The sequence below is a fragment of the Oncorhynchus mykiss genome, chromosome 3, assembly GCF_013265735.2.
Source record: "Oncorhynchus mykiss isolate Arlee chromosome 3, USDA_OmykA_1.1, whole genome shotgun sequence".
Lineage (NCBI taxonomy): Eukaryota > Metazoa > Chordata > Actinopteri > Salmoniformes > Salmonidae > Oncorhynchus > Oncorhynchus mykiss.
In genome coordinates, this window is record NC_048567.1 from 31,354,676 (window position 1) to 31,375,397 (window position 20,722).

General features: G+C 44.4%; 1 protein-coding gene across 2 annotated transcripts in view; it reads right to left on the reverse strand.

Moving 5' to 3' along the window:
* Window positions 1–11,846: 11,846 nt before the first annotated feature.
* Window positions 11,847–20,722, reverse strand: part of LOC110518297 (zinc finger protein 516) — a 52,373-nt gene continuing 43,497 nt past the window's right edge. Inside the window, exons 4-6 of one of the 2 annotated variants that reach the window (XM_036973838.1) lie at window positions 17,559–17,663; window positions 16,455–16,522; window positions 14,605–15,006 (exon numbers count right to left, since the gene is read on the reverse strand). In XM_036973838.1, the coding sequence (XP_036829733.1) occupies window positions 14,947–15,006; window positions 16,455–16,522; window positions 17,559–17,663 (233 nt within the window). In that variant the 3' untranslated portion in view covers window positions 14,605–14,946. Of the gene's footprint in view, window positions 15,007–16,454; window positions 16,523–17,558; window positions 17,664–20,722 lie in introns of both variants that reach the window. The other variant, XM_036973837.1, reaches the window with a different exon arrangement.

A 20,722-nucleotide genomic window follows, 5' to 3' on the forward strand; every position in this document is an offset into this window, starting at 1 on the left:
GGGAGGTAATGGATCAGATATCAGAAGAGGATCTGGGAGAGGATGTGTATGCTGAGGGAAGACTGAAACCTGTCACATTGATTTTCAGCAGTCTCGTGTTTGTGTGTGTGTGTGAGTAGAGTAAATTAAGGCAGGGACCTGAGCTACGGAGGTGTACTGGGGACAGAATAGCTGTAGTCAGGCTGTGGGAAACGATCATTGCACTCACCACAAACCCATTGCTTAGATACACTGTGACAGCATTCAAAAACGCAAAATAAGAGAGGCTTCATTTACGAACATTTATAAAGGATAGTACTGTATAAATATAGCCGACAATGGTTAATTATAAAAAGGAAGGTTCATTCAAATTATGAAATTAGATTGAATTGTAGGAATATAATAAAAATACATTTTTTTTGTTGTTTCCTTGGTTCTATTTCTAACTGATGTGCTAAGAAGACAGCACCACTGTTGTAAATCTTCACAGTGGACGTACTGACACAGCAAAAGGAGCGCACATTCCACACATTATATTTCTGCCAGTGATAATGTAGTGATTCCCAAATCCCAAGTCCGTATGCAATTAACCCAACTTAATGGGGACATTCCGATCATCCCTATCTGCAAATACAATTGGCTGTCTAAAAAGGAAAAATTACAAACTGCAATCAACAGAAGCTGTGCTTAGATAAAACTAATTGGACAATGGAAGAAAAAGCCATTTAAAAGGAGAATGTGCTTTTTGATACATTTTATAATAATAAAACTATGTTATTTATCAGGTGATACAAAGAGTACATCAGAATTACAAGATACTGGCACTGTAAAATATTACCTTGGATTAAAGAATGACATTTTCCTCTCTTTGGGGTGGATTAGAATAACTAAATTAGAGACACTGACAATTCACTTATATGAAAGATGAATAAGATAGTGACGTGTGCACTCAAAACTACAACTCCTCTCTAGATGAAATGGACTAGTATATATATCATTATTTAACTAGGCAAGTCAGCTAAGAAGACATTTAAATTGACAATGATGTCCTTGGGAACAGTGTGTTAACTGCTTTGTTCAAAGGCAGAAAAACATATTTTTACATTGTCAGGTGAGGGTTTCGATCTAGCAACCTTTCGGTTACTGGCCCAACTTTCTAACCACTGTGCCGGTGTCTAGATAGAAAATACCCTCAATGCCATGGTAGAATGACCTCCAGTCCTTCACTGTGTAAGCAGCCAAGTTTGTTAAACAACAGGGGCAAGGATATCACATGTACACATTACATCTGTTCACATCAAGTGCTTCTCTTGCTCTTCCTCTATGAAACCTAACCAGCGGTGTGTTCAAAAAGGTGAAACATTCAGAACGTTGCAGATAGAAATGTAACGAAAAGAACTGACATGATCCCCCTATTCCACATGGCAGACAATCGGCTTTGTTCTACGCAGTACATTTCCATCCAAAAGTTCTGTCAGAATGTTGCAGATAGAAATGGAATGACCAGAGCGGACATGATTCCCGTATTCTACATGGCAGACAATCGGGTTGGTTCTACATGACGCATTTCTACCTGAGCGTGGTGTAGTGTTGCACCATTCCGGTAACAGCAACAGTAGCACATGCCTCAGTCCTACCAGTAGTATGCTGTAGGCTACAGGCTACTCTCTTACCACAGTGTGCCATCTTTTGGTCATCTGGAGAACTGCACCATGTTGAGCTCATCTCTCTTCTACCTGGAAAATGAATGGAGCTAAAAATGACTGAACACCAGTGAAATGGGTGTCATCATCTTGGGATGCATGTTGGACTGATGGGAATGGTAAATTGAAAGAAATAGAAGCATCTTCTGCAACTTGTAGCTTGAATGGTAGTGCTGTGTCAACAGTGTGAGTTGTGATGCAGCCTGATCACTAGAAATAGACTTTGATTTCAGACGTTTCAAAATACGGCTCTCACAAAAACAAAGGAAAATGATTGCCCAGCACTGGGGGAGAACTCGTGATGCTCAGACCCAGAGCATGCTGGTTAGACCACTGCTCCAACACATTTTACAGTGCTCTAGCAAGCCGTTAGAATACTTGATGATACTTGATGGTAATAGCGCATAGTTTTTTTATTATAGCGTTTGAAGCCTTCCCCAAACCAGAGCTCTAACCTTAACCACTCAGAATCAATTCCTAAACAGTTAACCTTTGAGTTGTTTCTGTTTTAACCCTGTAACCACGTGGAATGAATGCGTTCGAATAAAAGACGTTCTTTCACAATACGTTGAATTACGATGACATCTTGTTGGCTGATGATGATGAAAGCGGCACATTTTGAAATACAGTACCACATTGTATTTTGGAGTAGTTTGTAATGATAATCTTTTCTATTTTCTCACGGAATGGAAAATAAACCTTTTACAATCAGAGATAAATCTATGTGTGTGCATATGTGTCTGTTAGCACACTTGTGTGTGTGTGTGTGTGTGTGTATGTTTGAGTATTAGTGTGTGTGTGTGTATGAGAGAGAGGGAGAGAGGGAGAGAGAGGGAGAGGGAGAGAGAGAGGGAGAGAGAGAGAGAGAGAGGGGGAGAGAGAGAGAAAGAGGGAGAGGGAGGGAGGGAGGGAGGGAGGGAGGGAGGGAGGGAGGGAGGGAGGGAGGGAGGGAGGGAGGGAGGGAGGGAGGGAGGGAGGCAGGGATGGAGGGAGCGAGGGAGATTCACCTTCGTCGGGTCACTCCTCCCTTCCTTTCTTGGCTCATTAAAAACAGGCCCATTAGCAACACTCCTTCAGTGCCTAGCTTTAGATATGCTTGTGTATGTCATCGCCACATCTCTGCCGTTTTGGAGGCCTCTCGGCAGCCTAGGAATACATTAAAAACCAAAGAGCCCCTTCTCCCTGACTGACTCCTGCTGGGAGTACTTAGCATTTCTGGGGTGAAACTTTCCAGCAAGGTTGTCAAACGTTATACAAATTACAATAGACCTAAATTGCTCTTGTTTATTTATATATTTATTTACCTCCGTGGATTGTTTATCTTAGCCCTGACAAAGCCTACTCCCCTGGCGCAAAGCAGCACACTGTGGGCAATGTCATAGGAACAGGGCAGGGGAGGGAAGGGGGGGGGGGGGGGGGTGAGAGAGGAGGGAGAGTGAGAGAAAAAGAGAAATAAAAAAAGAGAGGGGGAGAGAAAGATACATCTGTTTAGTTTCAAACATCTGTAGGACCACAATTCACAATAGACCTGTCTTACAGTTGATGATATGACATTTAACATTTATTGTAGCCTTTAATAAGACTCTGTAAATAATGATTTCATAGTGTCTCTATTGCCAGGCAATCATTGGTGGGAGTGTATTTGATCTTTCACTAATCACTAACCCAGGGACAGTTCTATTCCTAGTCCCTACACAGCAGTCAACATGGATGTAAATTGGATTTCAGGTTATGAAGACATCTTGTAACCAGATTATAACCAATCGGTCTCTGTTATGCAGCACAAAGACATCAGGAGTAAATCCTCCGATATTCCAGCCCCATTTCAACTTAAACATTTAAACATAATTTAAACATCATCAAATCGACAAGGCTATACAGTACATGCTTAGTTTAGTGCACTGAAAACAAATGTGAAAATACCAAAAACAATTTAGTCCAATGAATGTTGCTAAGTAGCATGGTGGCTGTCCATGGTACTGATTTCTCTGTGTGTGTGTGCGTGTGTGCATACTTATGAAAATTGTTAAAAAATGGGGACTACATCTAGGCTACATCTAGGCTACATCTAGGCTACATATTGCACTTCAGATGTCTTAGGCCAGTGGCACAACATATGAATTTATGGTTAGATCAGAATCGCAGTCGTCATCATTGTCAAAACCACATATCCAAATGCACATCTCCATCCATGGCTTAGGCAAGGGCTGATTTAGCAAGCTAGATACTGCAGGACATCGACACAAGCAGACCGGAAACAGACAGGTTTATGACCTGACAATGATGAAGTTTTGCTTAGGATGTGATTTGATTGGTGTGAAGCCAAATCTAAACTGGCCTCCGTTGGGGGGGGCATTTTGCTGCACCAGGACAACCCACAGTTGAGCTTAGCTCAATGCTGATTGGCTAATTATTTACACTTTTTTTTAATCAAGCAAGGCCAAACGCTTGCTGGCATCAATCAAATACTATTTTGTTCCACATAGAATCTGTCACATGGGCTACACATACTGAGACAGAGAGGCGCCGCTTCCCTCGCTCAGATGATTTCTCCAGTGAGATTCAGCCACTTGCAAATGTACGGGAAATTATGAAAACACAGAGAGGAGAATTAATATTTTTTTTATCATTTGAATTTTTTTATTCAACAAGTACTTGGGTAAGCCTGGCTTCCCTTGGCCACCATGAATACACATATTTATAAGGCCATATTGGGTAAAATGCCACTTTATCTCTGTTCTTTTTTTAAGCAGGTCAGTAAATAAATATCAATTACGGGTCCCATTCTCATTTGCTTTTGACAGTACCAAGAATTAGAACAGGTCATGTTGGAAATAGTTTGAATTATTCAGCTCTGTGGCCCTGGAATTCTCTCCTGATCATTTGAAAAGGTGAGGATCTCGTCACGTTGGTGGAGTTTTAAACACTTTGGTCGATGCAACTATCATAGAAGAGTGTAATTGTCAGCTGCTTTTTAGTTACGACATTTGCGTTTCATGTAATCGTTGTACTGTATGCGTGTCTATAGTTCTGTTCAATGTTGTGTTCGTCTGTGTAAGTTGTTCTTGCCTGAGACGTTGTTCCCTCTACTGCTGTTGGACCAGATCGCTCTTGAAAAATAGTTTTTATCCAATGAGAAGAACCTGTATAAATAAAGATTACATTGTTAAAAAATGCCACTGATTTACAACTCAACAAAGACAGCTTTTTCCTGTTGCTAAAAAGATGGTAACAAAACCTTCTTAATACAACTAGTATACAACTTCACCATAAAGTCATAAAAGACACCAAATTGAGGTTTAGCAACCAGTTTTGCCTATTTGGTATTGGTATTATACTGAACAAAAAATATAAACGCAACATTGCAACAATTTCAACGATTTGACTGAGTTACAGTTCAGATAAGGAAATCAGTCAATTGAAATAAATTCATTAGGCCCTAATCTATGGATTTCACATGGCTTGGAATACAAATGTGAATCCGTTGGTCACAGATACCTTAAAACAAAAGGTAGGGGTGTGGATTAGAAAAGCAGTCCGTATCTGGTGTGACCACCGTTTGCCTTATGCAGCGCAACACATCTCCTTCACATAGAGTTGATCAGGCTGTTGATTGTGACCTGTGGAATGTTGTCCCACTCCTCTTCAATGGCTGTGCGAAGTTGTTGGATATTGTCGGGAACTGGAACGCGCTGTCGTACACATCGATCCAGAACATCCCAAACATGCTCAATGGGTGACATGTCTGGTGAGCGTGCAGGCCATGGAAGAACTGGGACATTTTCAGCTTCCAGGAATTGTGTACAGATCCTTGCGACATGGGGCTGTGCATTAGCATGCTGAAACGTGAGGTGATGGCGGCGGATGAATGGCACGACAATGGGCCTCACAGTATCTCTGCATTGAAATTGCTATCGATAAAATGTAATTGTGTTCAGTGTCCGTAGCTTATGCCTGCCCATACCATAACCCCAACGCCACAATGGGACACTCTGTTCACAGTGTTGACATCAGCAAACTACTCACCCACACGACACCATACATCTGTGTCTGTGGATGTGATGCCGGTTGGACGTTTTGCCAAATTCTCTAAAACGACGTTGGAGGTGGCTTATGGTAGAGAAATGAACATTCAATTCTCTGACAACAGCTCTGATTGACATTCCTGCAGTCAGCATGCTAATTGCACACTCCCTAAAAACTTGAGACATCTGTGGCATTGTGTTGTTTGAAAAAACTGCACATTTTAGAGTGGCCTTTTATTGTCCCCAGCACAAGGTGCACCTGTGTAATGATCAGGCTGTTTAATCAGCTTCTTCATATGCCACACCTGTCAGGTGGTTGGATTATCTTGGCAAAGGAGAAATGTTCACTAACAGGGATGGAAACAAATTTGCGCACAACATTTGAGAGAAAAACAATTGCTGTGCTTATGGAACATTTCTTGGATCTTTTATTTTAGCTCAAGAAACATGGGATGATCACTTTAAATTGTGTGTTTATATTTTTGTTCAGTTTAGTTAGTTTTGAGAAGAGACAGTTGGTTCCAGTAAGTCAAGAAGAAACAGGGGGTTGTCCAATCCGGATCTCCTCTGTTTCTCCCTTGGTTTCCTCCATTAGATCTCTTCTGTTGGTGTAATGAGGGATGCTGGGTAGTGTCAGTGATTGTCTCATTGGGACGTGCAGACAGAGAGTGGTTGGGGGGGAAATCGTGAGTCTCTCCCCTGCTCCCCACCACCATGCAGTCATCCATTAAAGCTGAACCTGGACTCAAATACTTAACCCGTCAGAGGTGCCAATAACGAGGGGCCCATGGAAAATTACAGGGGAATTTAAGTCTGCTGGCTAATGGCATTGGCACGGACAGTTTGCCAATATACATTTAGCACTGTAGCGGCTCGGCCAGCCCGGGTGCCTGAGGAGAGTGACACGTCTCTCTTGAGCCTGTCCAGGCGGGAGATTGGGCTGTCCGTCAGCGCCAGTTCCCCTGCCATTACCCATGAGCACCCACCACCAACTCTCCCCCGTCCCCCTCCCTCCCCTGTATCACCCCTCCACCTCTCCTCTTCTCCCCCCCCAGGGGAGAGTGACCAGTTAGAGCGATTAGATGTAACAAGAGGAGATGTGCTCAGCTGCTGTCCTCGCTGTCTCCTGCTCTGACACTCAGTCACCGGGCAATGCTGATGTGTTCATCTGCACGTTTGGTTTACGCACAAAGAACACATGGTACTGCCAAGACACAGGAAGGGATTGGCTGCTCAGTGCTCAATGTCCATGTTTCTCTTCTTTCTGTGCAGTCCTAAGAATGAGTAGGAACACACGGCAGCATTCCTCCGCTGATATTATATCCATTGTGTGATTTGGCTTTGAGAGGAAGACTATAGGCACGCCGCAGGGTTGGAGTTTGAAGACGAAGGGTATCGGACAGCATTTGTTTAAAGAGGGGGAGCGGAGAGCTAAAATTAGAGATGTGCACAGAAGAGACAAGAGAAAGCGAGACCCCGCTCTTAATCTCTGGCGACGCTGATGCCAATTGGTGAAGAGTTTGCGACCTACAGAATAGATTCGAAACTTAAAAGGGGTTTTACTACAATCCACAATCTCTCGCTTTAAGTCTTTCACTTCTCCTTCCTTGTTGCTACTCCTCAAAAGAAGCAGGGTGGCTGTTGGGGGGAGAGAGAAAGTTAAAGCGACTGAAGGATTTCAGCCAAAAGTGTTCCATTAAATTTAAGCTGTAGGAAGAAGCAGCCACAAGCATTAGCTGGTTAAGTATCAGTAGAAAAGGGGGAAATGAATGTGGAGGGGAAGACATATGAAATGTCATTAATGTTCATTCTAATCACTTTTTGGCTATTAAGCGCAAATTAGTGAAGGCGATGTTAAATGTCATGGTCTGTCCAGGGAATCATGCAGAGGGTGTGTGTGTGGGGGGGGACAGAATAGGTTCTCATTTGCATACTGAAGATCCAACTGAATTCTGGTCAGGATTGATATAAAACGAACCAGAGCGCTAAACCGATGATGTTGACACGTGGTGTTAAAAAACACATGCGTTCTTTGGCGGCTGATTGCTCATTGTTCGCTGGCTCAAGGTTATTTTCTTGAGCTTGTCATCACGAGAATGTCATTCCCTTGAATAATTCCACTCAGGCTTCTCTTCCTTTTTTTTTTTGGCTTTAAGGTTCCAGGGGTATTTAAGACCAATCACGTCAGTGTAAAAAATAATTCATCCCGCCTAAGAAAAAATTACATGACTGGAATGAATGTATTTCCTGATTCTGTCTCAGAATTTAGTACCCTGCAGTGTTTTAGGACAGGGCTGTATATAGTTGCTTATTTATGGCTTTGGTTTGGGGTAAAACTATTAAACAGACTGATATAGCTTTAAGAAATAATCACTATTCACAATTCCGTATTTGTGAGTTTTATGAACAAAGTCAGAAACATCCATCCATGAAAAATAAAACAACAAACATGACATTTTATTTGACAGATCACCAAAGCGAAGTCCACACAGTCCTCCTATGCATAGTGCACAGAGGGCTCTGCATCGCTCTCTCTCTCTCTCCCCCCTCTCTCCCTCTTCTCTCTCTCTCTACCTCTCTCTCTCTCCCCCCTGTCTCTCTCCCCCCCCTCTCTCTCCTCTCTCTCTCTCACTCTCTCTCTCCCCCCCCTTTCTCTCTCCTCTCTCTCTCTGGCTCTCTCTCTCCCCCTCTCTCTCTCCTCTCCATCTCTCCCTCTCTCTCTCTCTCTCCATTTCTCTCTCTCTCTCTCCATTTCTCTCTCTCTCTCTCTCTGTCTCTCTCTTCCTCTCTCTTTTCTCTTTCTGCTTGTGGTACATATATATCCCCTTTCTATTCGTTACTGTCAATGTCGGTGGAGTTGCAGGAGGCGCAGGGAGGCACAGGGGGCAGAGGTCACCGTGTGAAGGTCCTCCTCAGGCAGGAGGGGTGCCTGTGGAAGCTGTCACTCTGACCCCCTCTCCCTCCCGACCCCCCCCTCCCCCCCCCCCTCAACGCGCCTTCACTCTCCTATTACCACAGGCTCCAGGTCATAACCTTTTCTGTGGCATTTGGCGATTCCGGAACCCTTTGATTAGTGCAATATTTACATATTTCTCGGTGGAGAGGGCATTCTCGTGTCGCCGACACTTGAAGTGTTGTAAATTGTGTTTGGCCTTTTGCCTGGATTTCCGAGCAGAGCTCTACTGTTCTGTGTATGTGAGTGTGTGTTTTAAGTTTATTTAGACCCCCCTCACCCCCCACCCACTCACACACCCTCACATGGTACAAGTGTCATTTGGTCTGGGTTGGTGTTCGATGTGGCCCTTGTCCTCCTGAAGATGGTAGTTTAGTGACCATTAGAGCAGAATGCTGCCCTCTGGTGGCAGGCTCAGATCAAGCCCCCGGACACAGCCACAACAGAGACAAGAGACACATAGGAGAGCTAGTCTGAAGAGACGGTGCAGACATGTTTACATAGTAGAACAACAGCAAAGAGCACTGACGATATGGCTGTGAGTGTGAGCTGTGAGGTATACTGTACATACAGCAATACTCCCACTAAGGTCCGAGCTGTGTATTGTAAAGGGAAACGTGATCTTTTGTGTCTGTCTGTGGGGTGAAAACAGACTGTATGATCACAAACATTTATAAAATATAGGCCTAATGAGTTCTTTCCATAGGTGGTTTTATTGGCAATTTGTCTTTATTTTTCATGGTTTGACTTAAAAGCCTGTAAAAACTCCCAAGAAATCAGCTCCAAGTGATTTAACTTTTAACACATGATATAGACACGTGATCCTAAACAAATGTAAGCAAGGTTTGAAATGATTATGTTTTAGTCAAATATGATATGTTTGAGCTTCTTGAGGTCAATTTGCAGTCTACAAATGATTTGTAATGATGTTCCGGCCCCCCGACTATCCGCTCAAGAGAAAATCTGCCAGCGGCTGAATGAAGTTGATAATCCCTGTAGTACTCTACCCTGCAAAAACGGCATTTCACAAGTTTATTCACGGTCAAATGGATAAATCTATTCAGAAGGCACATATCATATCAGTCATCAAAATGGAGTCTGCTGCCTGAAGGTTGATCTCTCTCTCTCTCTCTCTCCCGTCAGTGAGACAGAAAGCAGAGATGTCAGGGAACAGGTTTCTCAGTGAGTGCTGCCTGCATGGCCGTCATGTTACTGAGGAGGGGGGGAGAGCGACAGGCAGCTGCTGTCTCTCTGTCTTTCCACCGGCCTGCAGGCCTCACTGGCATTAACGTCATGTGCCATGTTCTCTGGGAAAACCTGTCACTCACCACTCAGTCAGTCAGTCCTTCAGTCAGTTAGGTCTCAAAGCACACAGTCACAGGCTAGTACATGAAAAGGACTGGTAATAGTGAGGAGCAGGTCTGTCAAGTCCTAGGGCAGTCAGTGTGTCTCTGCAAAAGGTGGGTGGGAGGCTGGGAGTCCATTTTTGAACATCGCCTCAAATGGACTTTGGCCTTAACTAGGCAAAACATCAGAAATAGAAACAAGCTCAAGCTATTTTTCCACATTAAAGGCCAAATGCAGAGTATTAAGTACCTCTACTGTATTTGTTTTTAATTAAAATTGGCAGAAATAGCTTTTTAGCAACAACAAGAAATGCTCAAGCAAGAATTTTGCTAGGTGTGTCTGGGAGTGGTCTAAGTGGGGAGGGGAAAACTAGCTGTTACTGGCAGAGAGGTTTGGAACACCAATTTACCACCTGGTGATGCCACCAGGCAAGCCGAAACGTCCGCCCAAGCAAACCTTCTGTTTAGAAGGCCCTGTGTAGATTGTATTTTCAAACAGCAACTATCAGGAAATAACACTGATCAAACACAGGGAAAATGAATTTTGACTGGACTGGGCCTTTCATCACACGTGTCAGAAAACATCTAATTTCAAGTGTCACATAAAAGTGTTCATAAAAAAATATGGTCAACCCCTGAAAAGGTATTTTTGTTTCTTCTTAGTCTACTACCATACTTGCATCTGAAAATGGTTTCTGCCTAATGTTACTAAGTCGAAAGTCAGTTCTCTGTATTATAAGAATTAGTAGACTAGTCGTGTTCATTAAGGCACGAAACAAAACAAAAACATTTTAGAACCTTATGCAAAATAGTGTTTGTTATTGGACAAGTTCAGGTAGTTCTTCCCTATTTTCTTCCATTTGGTGCCTAATGAACATGACCCAGTACCTCTCTGGACCTGTAGGGGATAGTGGGATAAGTTGAGATAAAGGGGTAAGTTGAACAACCCTTGTTTCTAAGGAACCACACACAAAATGAATGATTTGACAAAAACGTTAGGAACAGGTAATCATGTCATGGAATTGGTGAAGGAAGCAACCACATGGAGAAAGTGGTAAGCAAGTCAGGTTCAAAAAACAAATTTATTATGTTTTTTTAAAACCTTTGTTTAACTAGGCAAGTCTTAAGAACAAATTCTTATTTACAACGACGGCCTAGGAACAGTGGGTTACCAGCCTCGTTCAGGGGGCAGAACGACAGATGTTTACCATGTCAGCTCTGGGATTTGATCTAGCAAACCTTCCGGTTACTTGTCCATCCTTGTAGCTGTGTGGGCTAATATAGTCTAAATGTTTGCCTTGTGGTAAGTGGCCATGGGCTAAAGCCAATGGCAAGTTGAGCAAATTGAAGTGTGTTTTTTTTCTCCCCAGGTGTAATGCAAGGCGTTATCACTGGAATGATGTTCAAAGTGTATTTAAATAGTGCCTGTTAGGTGTTAAGCCTGTGTTAAATTATGCTTAAAATGATTACAAGACAAAAATGTGATGTCGAATTGAATTTGGGGAAAAACGTAGACATGGTATTAAAAAGGTAGTGGGAATATTTCATTCAGTCTAAGAATTTGTAGGCATCTTAACCCATACCCAGGGTAAGTTGTGCCAAGGGACCACTTTATTGGACAAGCTATATTTTCAAAACTGTAATGTTTACATGAATTCCGATTATTTCCAGGGATACACAACATCCTGAAATATATGTAGATACCTTTGTTAGAAAGAAAACTATATTTCCCTTGACGGGGTGATCCTTAATGTAAAAACAAAAATGGCACAACTTACAATTCTTTCCCCTACAGGATGCTGCTCATTCTGTCACATGCGAGGAAGGGAGACCGGTTGAATGGTGCCATGTTTTGTGTATTTAATGTGGACATGGTGAAATGACATTTTCTGCAACGATGTGCAAAACTTTAACAGAACTGAGAAGGCCTCAGACGAGGTAGAGCTTTCACATCGGGGACAGTGAAAACAAAGTGTAAAAACAAATCAGAAAAGAATCAAATAAATCAACTCCTGTCTGCTTCTGCTCTGATCCTTGTAACTAATAAATACAGTTGTCAACCAGATACATTTCAAACAGTGTCATCTACGGGAAAAATGACAATGTAGTTCATTACAAATAAAAAGCCAACAGACACACACGACTTGGAGGATTTGTTAAAACCCCAACCAAATAGAAATAACGACTTCCACCAAGTTCTTTGGGAGGGCACCCTTGGATAATCTACTGAACAAGTCCTCATTTTTTAAGCAAAGAGAGAGAGAGAGACTAAAAACGCACTCTTTATGAAACATATTTCTGTGCCTATCATTTCCCATTAGAAAACTGAACTAAGGAGTGTAATACAAACCCAAACGCCTAAAAAAAGCAAAAACACATAGCAAATAAAATAAAATAATTGATATCTATAATAATATAATAATAATCATTAAAAACCAGAGGTGACATTGAACTGGAGCACCTTAACCAGTCAAAGACTGAATGAAATGAAGACAGTTAAACGTGTTAAAGCAGTAACCTAGTCTAAGTGCACCGGAAATGCCATTTGGTATCTAACGCTGTTTACCGGGTTTGGTAAGATTAAAATACAGACAGACACACTTACATATGCACGCACAAATACTCACTCTCTCACTCCCGCGTGGTCTGCTCATATCTGCTAAGTCACACTTAGGAGTACAAATGTGTATTTTAGGAGTTCATCTTAAAAAGGGTCATTCTGTACAACGGTATTGAAGGGCACTAATTATTAAGGACACTACTTGATAGGCTTTATTATCCGCTTCAAGTATTTGACTATCCTCATCGTTAAAATGCACATACAGTAAGTGTAGCTATATTCAAGCACACAGCTGTATACATATTCAACCAACCACACCAAGTAACCGACACAGAAATCCTTTCATCTTGTGTTCATGTAAAAACTACTACTGAGGTCTCAAAGTAGACAGTATTATATCCCATGACAATAATTCCATATCTTTGACCCCCCCCCCCACACACACAAAAATATTATTCTAAACAGCTGATAATTATTCATTATTTTCCTATCTATCTCTGGCTCTCTGTCTCACACTTGGACATTTGCAGTGTCATGTACAGTGCACGTGGCCTTGCGCGCATACAACGTTTGCTCAAAAAGACCGTCTGACCAATCGTCTGCTTGTCTGAACGAACATGTTGACGTCCATGCACCAAAACAAGAATGGCTAACTTATTAGAGCGTCACCTCACCTGGGCTGTGTTCATTAGGCACCAAACGGAAGAAAGTGGACTGAAATAGGGAGGGCCCATCTGGTTTTGTCCAATCAGAAACGCTCATTTTTGTTTCCCGTTGCAAAATGTTTTTTTTTTGGTGTCTGCCCTAACAAACAGGACCCAGGTACTTACATTCAATGTAATCCAATAGTCATAGGCATGGCTATGAATCCAGGAGGCGTTTTATGAGGGTGAATGCAACTTTGAGAAAAAAAAACATCACACATATGGTTACAGTGAAGCCTCTCCTTATATCGCATATACAGTATGCAAGCATGGCTTTGGTCCTCACTTCACACCTGGCCGTACAAAAACCAAAACAAGCTTTTATTGCAAAGGAGGTAGTATGCAAAGCGTCTAAAGGGAGTCTAATACGCAGAGGTAATCAAGAAGGGGCAAAACACGCACACACACACAGGCCGCACACACACACACACACACACACACACACAGCAACCCTACGACGGCGCCGCAGCCATCAGAAGCAAAACACTGTCTTCATCAATGCTCCCTGAAAGCTCTAGACGCCTGACCTCTCAAAAGCCACTGTTGTGAGGACTAGCTTTTAAGAGTTTAGTCTTATTCAAGTAGAAAGGAGAGCAAGGGCAACTTGAACCAAACAGTCCGACCACTTTGTTCCTGCTAAGAGGTTTCAGTAAGTGGGTATAATTTGAGGTTGTGGGTGTGGGAGGAGGACTACGCTCGGATCAGAGGGATCAGAAAAAAACGGCCTCCTCTTCTTCTCCTCCACAATAATTGAACGACCGTTAAAACCGCACGCTCGTTTATACCCCCCATTAAAAGCGCACACTCTTTTTAATGAGCAGTAAAGCAGGCACCTCCTCTCACACTGTCATTAGCCCTCTCTCCTTCCCTCTCTCTCTCGTTCTCTCTCCTTAATGACCGGCCAAACAGCCTCGGAGTCAGATCGTGTAGTGGTCACTCCACTTCAGCCAATCATACTGGACTCATTATAGTGGTCCTCGAGAGGATAGAACACACACACACACACACACACACTCACACACACACACACACACACCGTCTTAAGTTAGCTGCAATCGGGGGGTTAGCCAAGTGTGTTCAGTTCAGTCAGTGTAAGCATCGCCAACTTGGCTGCTCCCTTCTGCCGTGTGTTTTTAAGGGATCAGTGTCCTGAGGAATGCACAAAACCATTTCATCACAATCTAAATCAAATGGGGAAAAATAGGAAAACGGAAAGCTATAGGGACGCCGCCATGCCGTCCTTGCCCATGGGTCCGCAGAGGGAAAAAACAGCATTTGTTTGCACAGTGTCCGATTTTTCTTCTCTTTCCAAGAAACCCTTTTCTTTCTTTTTTAAACACATTTCAAATAATCCAGGTAATATTTCAAGCCAAAACGACAACGGGGGGGAGTTCACGCTGATGTCACTCTGTCAGGTGGTGTCTCTGACACAGCTCTCAGTTCTCTCTGCTGTCTGTGGGGAGGGGCTGGGAATATGGATGGAGTCTCCAGCTCTATCTTAGGCCCTGGGGATGTCACGTTGGTGGGTCTGTTATTAGGTCGCGGTGGGTCGGTGGTGTTGGGTGAGAACCAGTCTCCCGGCTCCTCCTCCTGATCGTGGTCCAGTCCCGGTGGTCTGTAATCAGGGTACTGGGCGTTGTCGAAATGTACGTGGTGGACACTCTGGACGTGGGTCTTCAGGTTCCCTTTCTGAGAGGCTCGGTACGGGCAGAGGCGGCATCGGAACGGTCTCTCCCCTTTGGAACACACACAGCAACACACACACACACACACACACACACACACATAGAGGTCAGAGGTCACACAGAGGGCAGATATGGCATGACCTTTCATAGAGTACGGGTGGTGGCAGAACTCTCCCCTGGAACGATTTCATTTGGGAGGGATTTAATACGAGGAACAATACATAGAATGATGTAAACCATGCTGGGACTGACTGTAGGTAAAACAGCACAATGAATAAGACCTGTATACATACACACAGTTATAACACAAACAGGCACAAGAACGAATTTAACCCCAAATCATGAAACTTCATGGCAACAGACGTCTAACCATTAAAATATACTGCACCTGATTCCAAAAGCAACACGTCAACTTTCCTCTTTTCTAACCTAGATGAACCTGCCCTCCTCTCCTGTGACCATTCATTTCTCTCTCTCTCTTTCCCTCAAGTCAGCCAGCTCCACCCACTCGCTTTGCGAATTAGACTGACCCACAAACGGGCTCTGGCGCCAAATCACATAAATAAGCAACGGCACACCTGAACTAAACAAATGAAAATGCCGTTTAATTGCGCCTAATTATCATAATGATAAATGGAAGAATATAAAATGGGGGGGGAAACAAATGACTCCTTCTGCCCTCAACCTCTCATTCCCTCTCTCTTACCTGAAGAAGAGGCAGAAAAATGTGTGTTATCATACATCATTATCATGAGGGAAATAAAAATAAAAAAAATACACAATTAATCAAAAAAGAATCTAAAAGCAGAGCCAGGCGATCAGGCGGGCAGGTTGAGACGTGAGCGGAAAGCGAGCACCTCTAGGACACCGTCGTCCTGTTAGGAAGCGAGGCGGGGAGGGAGGCTGGATGGGAGTGGTGCACTAAATTACACTAAAGGTTATCGTCACCGTAAAGCACCGCCAACACTACATCTAATTGGACCCCGACGCTGTTTCTGCTCCCATCATTCATAGCGTCGCGATACATTTGCGGATGGGTGATTCATTAAGATGGAGGTGCGGCTTGCGGACCTGGCTCTCTCCGAATGTCAAAGCAGAGGAGATTTACCTCACCCAACCCTCTCTCGCCCCCCCCCCCCCCCCCCCCCCCTCTTTCTCTCAGAAAACGTTCATCTGATGCAGAGAGAAAAGATACATTTTGTGTGTTCTCAGGGCCAATCCTTCACACAGGGACAGACTACCCAAACTGTCTTGTTGCCGCCTATGGTTCTAGTGACTTGGTGACATCAAGAAATATGTGGAGTCTGAAAGCGGATGATTCCGGAAAGACACATAACTCATAGTGAAAATGACAGAATGAGTAAAAACAATAAGGACAGGAGCGCCAGCAAACATGCAGGCATGCAAACATACACAGGAAAACACACATGCACACTAAACTGACGGGCATGAGGAAACAGGAAGCAGCAGTCCAATGTGAATCTAGGGGAGCAACATACTTGTTTGGGAGCTTCCGAGGAGTTGGTTTGAGCGTCAGCACCTCGGAGTCCGTTATAATCAAACACGACTGTGGGGAAAAAGGAGGGTGAGGGGTGGGGGGGGGTGGGGGTGGGGGTGGGGGGGGGGGTTGGGTACTTGTTAAAAAAGAAGTCTCCATTCACCTGCATCACCATTTGCAAACGCTACCGTCAACCACAGCAACAACCAGTTAGTTAGAGAGAGAAAACACAACAACAGCAGAGCAGAGTGGAACTAGATGATGATGATGGTGATGATGATGATGAGACCTGGTGGAGTGAAGCCAGTGATTTAATATGACACAGACATGCTAATGGGAGGCTTCGGGGTGACTGGCCTTTCGCGTGAGGGATGACATCCATGCTGAAGAAAACCATCGGTGACAACATTAATTACAGCTCACTCTCTGTGTGTGTGTGTGTGTTTGTGCGGTGTGTGTGTGTAGGGTGTGTGTGTTTACAGTGGATGCTGGGGGAGGGGAGGACTCCCTCTGCATCCCTTGTCGTTTGGCTCCTGTCACTTAGCATCACTGGCTGTGCCGCATATCATTCACACTCTCCATAAAGAAGTTACTTATCTCACTGTCTACCACTATTACAGCTGGCCCCCACTGATGGACATGACCAGAGAGGAGAGGAGAACGAGGACAAAGGAGAGCAAGGAGGCACAATAACTGGTTTGGCGGCTGAACAAGGATGCGTGATAATGGAGACATACGTTGGCATGATGGACAAATGCTACAGTTCACTAGCGTGCACAATTCCTTCTCTCTATCTGGCACGTGATTAATAACGTACACTATTTGTCACAGGTCAGCAAATCATATGAGTTTAAAAAGCTATAAACAGCTATCCTGGTCAAGGGCAAAGAATGGACCCACAGGCTGAGGAGCGCAAGTGAACAAATAATGTAGTTGAATGTTACTGATGTTCAGTATTGGATATGTGATTGTATGCATTGTATATGTATGTGTGTATATGTATGTGTGTGTACGGGCATATGGGTTTGTGCGCACATACATATACACACCTGCTTGTGTGTGTGTGTGTGTGTGTGTGTGTGTGTGTGTGTTAATCTCCATTTACCTGTGTGGGATCTCATGTGTGTGCGGAGGTGACTGGGCTGACTGAAGCTCTTCCCGCACTCTTGGCAGCCGTATTCCCCTTGTCGAACCAGAGGCCTCAGCATCCCTACAACAGAGAGAGAGAGAGAGAGAGAGAGAGAGAGAGAGAGAGAGAGAGAGAGAGAGAGAGAGAGAGAGAGAGAGAGAGAGAGAGAGAGAGAGAGAGAGAGAGAGAGAGAGAGAGAGAGAGAGAGAGAGAGAGAGAGAGAGAGAGAGAGAGAGAGAGAGAGAGAGAGAGAGAGAGAGAGAGAGAGAGAGAGAGAGAGAGAGAGAGAGAGAGAGAGAGAGAGAGAGAGAGAGAGAGAGAGAGAGAGAGAGAGAGAGAGAGAGAGGGGGGAACACGGATTAAAACGTCCTCTTAAAATGCACGTCATCCGGGACAACACCGAGAGAAGGATATGGGAAGCGAGAAAGAGAGACGTAACAGGGACAGGGTGATAAAATAAGAGTAAGGGTAAATTGGGAATTGTGAGAGAGAGAGAAAAAAATGAAAATCCACACAAAAGACCTGATGACCAAAATGAAGATGTAGAGATGGGATGGGAGGATGGAAAACAAGAGGGAGAAAAGCCGTGAAGAACTAGATGAAGTGCACACGGTCCGCACCTGCTGCCTCGACCTCTGAATGCTCGGCTATGAAAAGCCAACTGGCATTTACTCCTGAGATGCTGACCTGTTGCACCCTCTATAACCACTGTGCTTATTATTTGACCCGGCTGGTCATCTATGAACATTTGAACATCTTGAAGAACGATCTCGCCTTTAAATGGCCATGTACTGTTATAATATCCACAGGTCAAGGCAGAGATGGCGTGACCTTCCAGAGAGGACAGGTGGTGGCAGAACTCTCCCCTTGAGCGGTTTTATTTGGGAGGGATTCAATACGAGGGAACAACACATAAAATGACGTAAACTATGTACTGTTATAATCCCTACACAGCCAGAAGAGGACTGGCTCCCCCTCAGAACCTGGTTCCTCTCTTAGGTTTCTTGCCTTTCTAAAGGAGTTTTTCCTAGCAACCGTGCTTCTACATCTGCAATTGCTTGCTCTTTGGGGTTTCAGGCTGGGTTTCTGTGTTAGCACTTCGTGACATCTGCTGATGTAAAAAGCACTTTGGAAATGCATGTCATTGATTGATGGATTGATTGGATGGATGTAAATGAATGGAACACAGGGCCACCGACAGACATGGTCAGACTAGTCTCTCGTCTCTGGCTGGAGAGAGCTAGCCTCAACTCCAGTAGAGAAGAGTAGAGTATAGAGAGGGAAGCATCATTAGTATGTCTAATGTGTCATTATGGGAGGCTAGCTCCAGGGGTTGGACTGCAGCTGTCACACAGCATCATCTCAGGCTCTGACAGGCAGACACACACAGCTACACGGCCGCCGCATAAATTACAGCCAATTAAAACGCCCCGGCTGTGATGTGCCCGCTCCGCCGACCAGCCCGCGTGTCATCACATGTCAGGTGTGTGTGTGTGTTTGAGAGAGAGAGAGAGAGAGAGAGAGAGAGAGAGAGAGAGAGTGTGTTCTGTTTATTTGTACGTGTGTACATGTGCAGAAGGGGAATATAAAATATCTTTGGCGTGTCATCCGGTGATGCAGGATGCAGGGAGACAGCAGGAAGACAAGAGAGACTAACTTGGTCCATCCATCGTCACATAACTCCCTTTCCTCCCCACCACCGCCACTACCAAACTCCTCCTATGACCTCTTCCCCTGCCAGCCAAAAAGCCCCGGGGGTGTGTGCAGTGAGTGAGGGGGTGAGTTCCCAGCCCTGCCTTGGCATGTACCTGGGCTCGTGGTGCCCGCTGGTGGTATGGGTGACAAGGGAGTGGAGGTGACTGAGAGTGTCTCTGGCAGGCCTAACCCTGCCTGGCCCCTGGAAACATCCAGCCAGACTCACAAGCCTCTCTCTCTCTCGCCGAGGCACTAATGAAAGACAAGTGAGCTGGACTAAACACACTAATGCACACATACACACACACCCCCCCCCCCCCCCCCCCCCCCCCTCGCCACACACACACACACAACACACATACATCCTGGCTTTCTCAAAAAAGGTCACTTTATAGCATCTGACTCAAAGGGCTAAGGCGGAGCGTGACGGTATCGGCCTGGACGGGTGACAGCGATGTCATACGTCTGCCTCCCAGGCTGTTTTCTCTCTCTGGAACATGGGGAGGAATAGAAGCCTGCCAGCTGGGTGTCTTAAGCAGAGGCCCACTTGACCTTAGGAAAGCAGCAGCAGAATACGGGGGAAATATAGGATGTTTTGGTAATCACCATTTCTAAAGCAGCTGCTGCTGGGTTAATTATTATGTCACGTCTCTCGCTCTTTGCCTCTCTCTTTCAATCTTTCTCCCTCTCTTTCTCTCTCTCCCTGCCCTTCTCTCGCTCGCTCTCTCTCTCCATATATATATATATATATATATATATATATATATATATATATATATATATATATATATATATATATATATATATATATATGTAGCTCTCTTTCTTTCTCCCTTTTTACATATCGCTCTGTCTCCCCCTCTCTCTCTCCCCCCATCTGTGAGAGTATCATCAGCCGGAGCCCTGATCCAAACAGTTGGCGACAGGTCAACGGGAGAGTGGAGATATGCCTTGCAGAACAGAGACCCACGAAGGTCCTGCCACATCTTTCACTGTTATAACATCACTCCCTACCCGTGGAGGCTGGTGGGAGGAGCTATAAGGAGGACTGGCTCATTGTAATAGAATGGAATCAATGGAGCGGATTCAAATATGTGGTTCCCATATGTTTGATGTGTTTCATACCATTCCATTGCCGCCATTACAACGAGCCCGTCCTCCTATAGCTCCTCCCACCAGCCGCCACATCTCCCTACATATAGAACACACACTGCCCCAGATACAGCTTTTTTACAATATAAAGTACCTCTTGTGCTCGTACACACACACACACAGTCAGCACACACACACACACACACACACAGCTACTTTAATGCATCTCCCTTTCGTTATTTATGCCCCTGTCAGTCTGGCCAGTCGTCCTGTCTATCAATCATCTTCTGCCAGATGGTGTGTGTGTGTGTAGGCGTGCGTGCGTGTGTGTGTGTGCGCGTGCGTACAACTGA